The following is a 7,153-nucleotide window of genomic DNA, read 5'->3' on the forward strand; positions in this document are numbered from 1 at the left end:
TAGTGGCCAGACCCCGGCCGTGCAGCCTCTAGTGGCCAGACCCCGGCCGTGCAGCCTCTAGTGGCCAGACCCCGGCCCAGCAGCCTCTAGTGGCCAGACCCCGGCCCAGCAGCCTCTAGTGGCCAGAGCCCGGCCCAGCAGCAGCAGCCTCTAGTGGCCAGAGCCCCAGCAGCCTCTAGTGGACTGACTGCTTTACTAAGCTTTCTATAACGATTCCGTGCAGTTTTCTAGATCTCCGCTTGCTGTCCTGTGTTTGCTTTCCGTGGATATAAAGCCGTCCTTTGTCTTGTGATGGACACAGGTTATTACATGGCTCCTGCACCTGTGTGACCATCACAAGACCAGGGATCAATTTCTATCCACTGAAAGCAAACAGGACAGCAAGCGGAGACCTGACTGCAAGGAATCAATAGTTTATTGTATAAACTTTTCCTTACAAAAATTAAATTGGACAACCCCCTTAATATAGATTCCTTCCTATCCCCCCCCCCCCATTCCCACACTAATGCATAATGTCCCCATACACTAAAGTGCCACCAATGTCCCAATCCCAGCACCCCCCCCCCCCCCCACACACACGTTCCAAATTCTCTTTTTTGCGCAGGTCGAGTGGTGACATCGCATCTCCCAATACACTGAGGGGCGGCCGAGACTCCATATACATCACACAATCCTCCCAACAACAACAGATCTAACCGAGTCCAACACTACCCAAGGCAGTAGAAAATAATCGACCAGCATACCATGTGCGCCCCCCTGCCCTCCCCCCCTGGTGTCACTGGAGACCACATGCACCTCGAAAGCCCCCACCCCCTGGTGTCACTGGAGATCACATGACGGCACAAACATTGTAAAAAGACTTTATTTTGCAGAACGAAAAATCATAACAAAATAAAAAATCCTCACACAAAACACAACTCGGAGGAGACTGCAGGGACATGAGCCTTCAAGACTTTCCTGAGGGCGCTGCGTGGGGGCGACACCCCAGGGTCAGGGGGACAAGCTGACACTACAAGTGTCTGATCGTGGGGTGAAGGGTCAGACTACAGTAGGAGATGATTCCCGCAGTGCAATAAACCAGGGAGGGGGCTCCCAGCAGCAACTTGTCTTGAAGCATTCCCCATCCTTAACCCATGACATGCCAGGAGAGGGGGTACCCAATAGTGAACAGTCCAGGGGCTCCCCAGAAACAGGCTGCAGATACTGGGGCAGAGCATTAGTCCACTTCTTCCATACGAGAAGCGTCCTCTTCTCCTTCCAGAGGGGGGAGATCATCTGGGACTGGAGCGGCCGACTCCTCCACCGGCGCATCATCGTCATCGATGCCTGAGGACAGAGACAAAAGGTAAGAGGGGGGTCTGGGTGCAGGCAGACAGGACCCGAGGAGGGGGATCAGGACCACTGCACTTACCGAGCCCCAGCTTGATCATCCTGTAGATTCTGTTGGAATGTGTCTGGGGGTCATCCAGGGAGAAGCCGGAGGACAGGAGCGCCGTCTCGAAGAGCAGCACCACCAGATCCTTCACCGCTTTGTCGTTCTTGTCTGCGTCAGCCTTCTGCCGCAGGGTCTCCACGATGGGGTGGTCCGGGTTGATTTCTAGATGTTTCTTGGCCATCATGTAGCCCATGGTGGAGTTGTCTCGCAAGGCCTGGGCCTTCATGATGCGCTCCATGTTCGCCGTCCAGCCGTAGGTGCTGGTGACGATGCAGCAGGGAGAGGACACCAGGCGGTTGGACACCGTCACCTGTAGAGGACAGAGGTCATCAGCAATGACAGAAGAGGTGACCTGAGCCCCTTACATGGCAGGAAAATTGTGAAGAGGGGACCTCAAGTCCTGGTCTAACCCACTCAGGGGTCCGGCCGCTCCACACAATCCATGCACAGCACTCCCCACCCATAAGATGACAGGACTTACCTTCTCCACCTTCTTGTCCAGGATTTCCTTCATCAGTTTGCACAGACTCTCAAACTTGGTCTTGTTCTCCTCCATCTTTTTCTTCTCGTCCTCATCCTCTGGGAGCTCCAGACCCTCCTTGGTGACGGACACAAGGGTCTTCCCATCGAACTCCTTGAGCTGCTGGACGCAGTACTCGTCGATGGGCTCTGTCATGTACACCACCTCGAAGCCGCGCTTCCTCACACGCTCCACGAAGGCCGAGTTGGCCACCTGCTCCTTGCTTTCTCCTGTGATGTAGTAGATGTTCTTCTGGGTCTCCTTCATGCGGGACACGTACTCTGTCAGGGAGGCCATCTCGTCTCCGGTCTGGGAGGTGTGATACCGCAGGAGCTCCGACAGCTTCTTCCTGTTTGTGGAGTCTTCATGGATTCCAAGCTGATAAAGAGGAGAACATTAATGTGCTGAAATACTCTGTGCTGCTTTACATCTATAGTCTCCAAGCATCAGTGAACTACAACTCCCACCAAGTCAGGATGATGCTTAGAGGGCACAATGATCCCGCACCTGGTCCAGTTCTTACCTTGAGGTTCTTGGAGAAGCCTTCGTAGAATTTCTTGTAGTTCTCCTTGTCCTCGGCGAGCTCAGAGAAAAGCTCCAGACACTTCTTGACGATGTTCTTCCGGATCACCTTGAGGATCTTGCTCTGCTGCAGCATTTCTCTGGAGATGTTCAGGGGCAGATCCTCGGAGTCCACCACTCCCCGGATGAAGTCTGCAAGACAAGCGATCAATGAGATCCAGCCCCACCACTCCTGCGGCTGCTACTACAACTCCCACTATAGGGTTTCCATGCTCCATACGACCCTCTATAGGAGCCACCCCCAGGACCCAGAGTCACTTACTGAGATATTCGGGGATGAGCTCGTCGCAGCTGTCCATGATGAAGACTCTGCGCACGTACAGCTTTATGTTGTTCTTTTTCTTCTTGTTCTCGAATAAGTCGAAGGGAGCGCGACGTGGGATGAAGAGCAGCGCCCGGAACTCCAGCTGACCCTCCACTGAGAAGTGCTGCGAAGAGAACACCGGGTCAGCACCGATTCCCCACCAGATATCCCCTGCCCCACCACCGGGGGCGCCCTTACCTTGACGGCCAGGTGGTCCTCCCAGTCGTTGGTCAGGCTCTTGTAGAACTCTCCGTACTCCTCCTGGGTGATGTCGTCGGGGTTGCGGGTCCAGATGGGTTTGGTCTTGTTCAGCTCCTCCTGGTCAATGTACTTCTCCTTGATCTTCTTGGTCTTTTTCTTCTTGTCTTTGCCCTCCTCCTCTTCATCAGACCCCACATCCTCTATCTTGGGCTTGTCCTCCTCACCCTCATCTTTCTTCTCTTCCTCCTTTTCCTCTTCTTCAGCTTCATCATCGCTGATTTCCTTCTCACGCTCCTTCTCCAACTGTGGAACAAAACCAGAGGTCACCTCCATCCACAAGAACAAGTGCCCACATTGGGGGAACCTACAAGTCACCACCCAACCAGGACTCCTAAGAGACTGTCCTGAAGGAGTCATCATTGAGGGAGAAAGACCGTACAGTCCAGGCCTCTGGTTATTGGGTTTCTCTAAAAAGTAAAGTGTCAAATCCCCGTGTCTCCCCCTACATGAAATCCTGTCCTCAGACCCCCAGCGATACAAGGCCTGCTCTAGGCCAAGACCATGTCACATCAGCGCTAGACTATGGAGGACCTGTGGACCACCCACACAGTGGGCTAAGGGGTCCCACAATGCTCCTGCAGGGACCTGGTCAGCATCTAGTGTAGGTAGAGGTCCTCTGCTGTGGGAAGTCGAGCACAGGTCCTATATGTAGAGTGACCCAAGTCCATGATGACCCAGCACCAGCAGCGCCTCCCAGTGGCCAATACACTCACATAGAGAGTGATGGGGTATCCAATGAACTGCGAGTGCTTCTTCACCACCTCCTTCACCCTCTTCTCCTCCAGGTACTCGGTCTGGTCCTCCTTCAGGTGCAGGATGACCTTGGTACCACGTCCGATGGGTTCACCTGAGAAGAGCAGAAGACGTCAGCACAAGCCATGAACCTGACCCCACAGGGGAAGTGTCTGCACATTCATCCCCCCCCCACTCACCGTGGTCAACCTTGACAGTGAATGACCCCCCAGCGGAGGACTCCCAGGCGTACTGCTCGTCGTCGTTGTGTTTGGTGATCACCACAACCTTCTCAGCCGTCAGATAAGCCGAGTAGAAACCTACACCGAATTGTCCAATCATAGAGATGTCCGCTCCAGCCTGAGGAGAGGTGAGAGGTCATAGGTCAGCACCCAGCCTGCAGCCCTAAAGACAACCACCAGCGGCTGCAGCGGCCACCTACCTGCAGAGCCTCCATGAAGGCCTTGGTGCCGGACTTGGCGATGGTTCCCAGGTTGTTGATGAGGTCAGCCTTGGTCATCCCGATGCCGGTGTCCACCAGGGTCAGGGTGCGCTCCTGCTTGTTGGGGATGATGTCGATCTTGAGCTCCTTGCCGCTGTCCAGCTTAGAGGGGTCAGTGAGACTCTCGTAGCGGATCTTATCCAGGGCCTGAAAAACAAGAGGTCATCAGCGGCCGCAACACAAGCGCCAACCGCAACCAGCGCCACCGCGGCCCAGAACTCACATCGGAGGCGTTGGAGATCAGCTCCCGCAGGAAGATTTCTTTGTTGGAGTAGAAGGTGTTGATGATGAGAGACATGAGCTGAGCGATCTCAGCCTGGAAGGCGAACGTCTCCACCTCCTCCTCGCCATGATGGACTTCTTCTGGCATCTGCAAGAGACGAGACAGGGTCACCACAAACCGAGCGGGAACATGGGACTAACAGCGCAACACCGGTCCCGGACTACAGCAGGGCAGCACCCACCTAAACACAGGTCCTGCGATAACACCCAGACAACTGCACCCACCAACCAATACACCCGGCGAGGCAGCACCCACCACCAAAACACAGGTCCTGCGATAACACCCGGACTACAGCGAGGCAGCATCCACCAGGGCACCCATAACAACCAGGACACCCGGCAAGGCAGCACCCACCAGTGCAACACCCAGCAAGGGAGCACCAACCAGGGCACCCATCCCTGCTGCGAGGGCAGGGTGCACCACAACAAGGACACCTTGCTAGGCAGCACCCACTAGGTGACGTCCCTGCTGAGGGAAGGGGAGCACCCACCACAACCAGGGCACCCAAACCTGCTGCGAGGGGAGGGGGTCCCCACCATTACAGCCAGTCCTGCACCATGGGGGGATATCTGATAAGGAGGGCACCCACCAGGACTGGCAGCAGTGAGGACCCCCAGGCCCCCTATAACTAGGCAGCTCCAGGGCCCCCGGCACATGGACATCACTGCACTGCAGGAGCCCCCACAAATCTCTAGCTTTAGGGGGTCCCCAACATCCGCAGTGACGTCACAGCACAAAATGGCGGCGTCCTCACCCCCGGCGCGGAGCACGTGCCCCGGAGTCTGGAAGGTTCCAGGGGGCGGGGCCCGGGCACTGACCCCGCGCTGTCCCCCGGGCGAGGGCGGCCTGGGACCCCCCCGGTACTAGCAGCCTGTGCCCCCCGCCCTGTCCCTGCCTCCCCCGGGCCGCGGCCTCTACCTTGTCTGCTGGATCCTGCGGCTCTGATACTCCGGCGGCTGAAAGAAGAGGAGAAGATCCGGCTGTGCGCGGCTTATATAGGGCGCGGGCGGAGCACAGGACGGATCAGTCCGCCGCCCCGGGACACGCCCACCGGCACTGCGGTATAACAGAAACCTCCGCCCCTCACACACAGAGACCCGTGTGTAATAATGTATATACACAGAAAGACCCCCCCCCCTATATACTGTGTATACACAGATACCCCCTTATATATACTGTGTATACACAGAGATAGCCCATATATACTGTATATACACAGAGACCCGTGTGTAATAATGTATATACACAGAAAGACCCCCCCCCTATATACTGTGTATACACAGATACCCCCTTATATATACTGTGTATACACAGAGATAGCCCATATATACTGTATATACACAGAGACCCGTGTGTAATAATGTATATACACAGAGATACCCCTTATATACACCGAGTATACACAGAGACCAGTATGTAATAATGTATATACACAGAAAGACCCCCCTATATACTGTGCATACACAGAGATACCCCATATATACTGTATATACACAGAGATACCCCCTATATACACCGAGTATACACAGAGACCCCCTTATATGTACTGTGTATACACAGAGATACCCCTATATACTGTATATACACAGAGACCCCCTTATATATACTGTATATACACAGAGATCCCCTTATATATACTGTATATACACAGAGACCCCCTTATATATACTGTATATACACAGAGATACCCCTATATACTGTATATACACAGAGACCCCTTATATACTGTATATACACAGAGAGACCCCCATATATACTGTATATACACAGAGACCCCCTTATATATACTGTATATACACAGAGACCCCTTATATACTGTATATACACAGAGAGACCCCCATATATACTGTATATACACAGAGACCCGTGTGTAATAATGTATATACACAGAGATACCCCCTATATACACCGAGTATACACAGAGACCCCCTTATATGTACTGTGTATACACAGAGAGACCCCCATATATACTGTATATACACAGAGACCCCCTTATATGTACTGTGTATACACAGAGAGACCCCCATATATACTGTATATACACAGAGACCCCCATATATACTGTATATACACAGAGACCCCCTTATATATACTGTATATACACAGAGATACCCCTATATACTGTATATACACAGAGACCCCTTATATACTGTATATACACAGAGATACCCCATATATACTGTATATACACAGAGATACCCCCTATATTCACCGAGTATACACAGAGACCCCCTTATATGTACTGTGTATACACAGAGAGACCCCCATATATACTGTATATACACAGAGATCCCCTTATATATACTGTATATACACAGAGACCCCCTTATATGTACTGTGTATACACAGAGAGACCCCCATATATACTGTATATACACAGAGACCCCCTTATATATACTGTATATACACAGAGACCCCCTTATATATACTGTATATACACAGAGATACCCCTATATACTGTATATACACATAGACCCCTTATATACTGTATATACACAGAGAGACCCCCATATATACTGTATATACACAGAGAC

General features: G+C 52.7%; 1 protein-coding gene across 1 annotated transcript; it reads right to left on the minus strand.

Annotated features, from left to right (window-relative positions):
- Positions 1-846: 846 nt before the first annotated feature.
- Positions 847-5,686, minus strand: HSP90AB1 (heat shock protein 90 alpha family class B member 1). Its single transcript, XM_072139801.1, has 11 exons — positions 5,538-5,686; positions 4,560-4,706; positions 4,277-4,483; positions 4,035-4,194; positions 3,816-3,949; positions 3,040-3,345; positions 2,800-2,965; positions 2,479-2,669; positions 1,917-2,333; positions 1,412-1,745; positions 847-1,326 (listed from the first exon to the last, which is right to left on the minus strand). The coding sequence occupies exons 2-11, from the start codon at positions 4,704-4,706 to the stop codon at positions 1,217-1,219; spliced, it is 2,172 nt and encodes a 723-aa protein (XP_071995902.1). The 5' UTR covers positions 5,538-5,686; the 3' UTR covers positions 847-1,216.
- Between the last annotated feature and the right edge of the window lie 1,467 nt (positions 5,687-7,153).

The sequence above is a fragment of the Engystomops pustulosus genome, chromosome 3 (genome assembly GCF_040894005.1).
Source record: "Engystomops pustulosus chromosome 3, aEngPut4.maternal, whole genome shotgun sequence".
In the NCBI taxonomy this organism is placed as follows: Eukaryota; Metazoa; Chordata; class Amphibia; order Anura; family Leptodactylidae; genus Engystomops; species Engystomops pustulosus.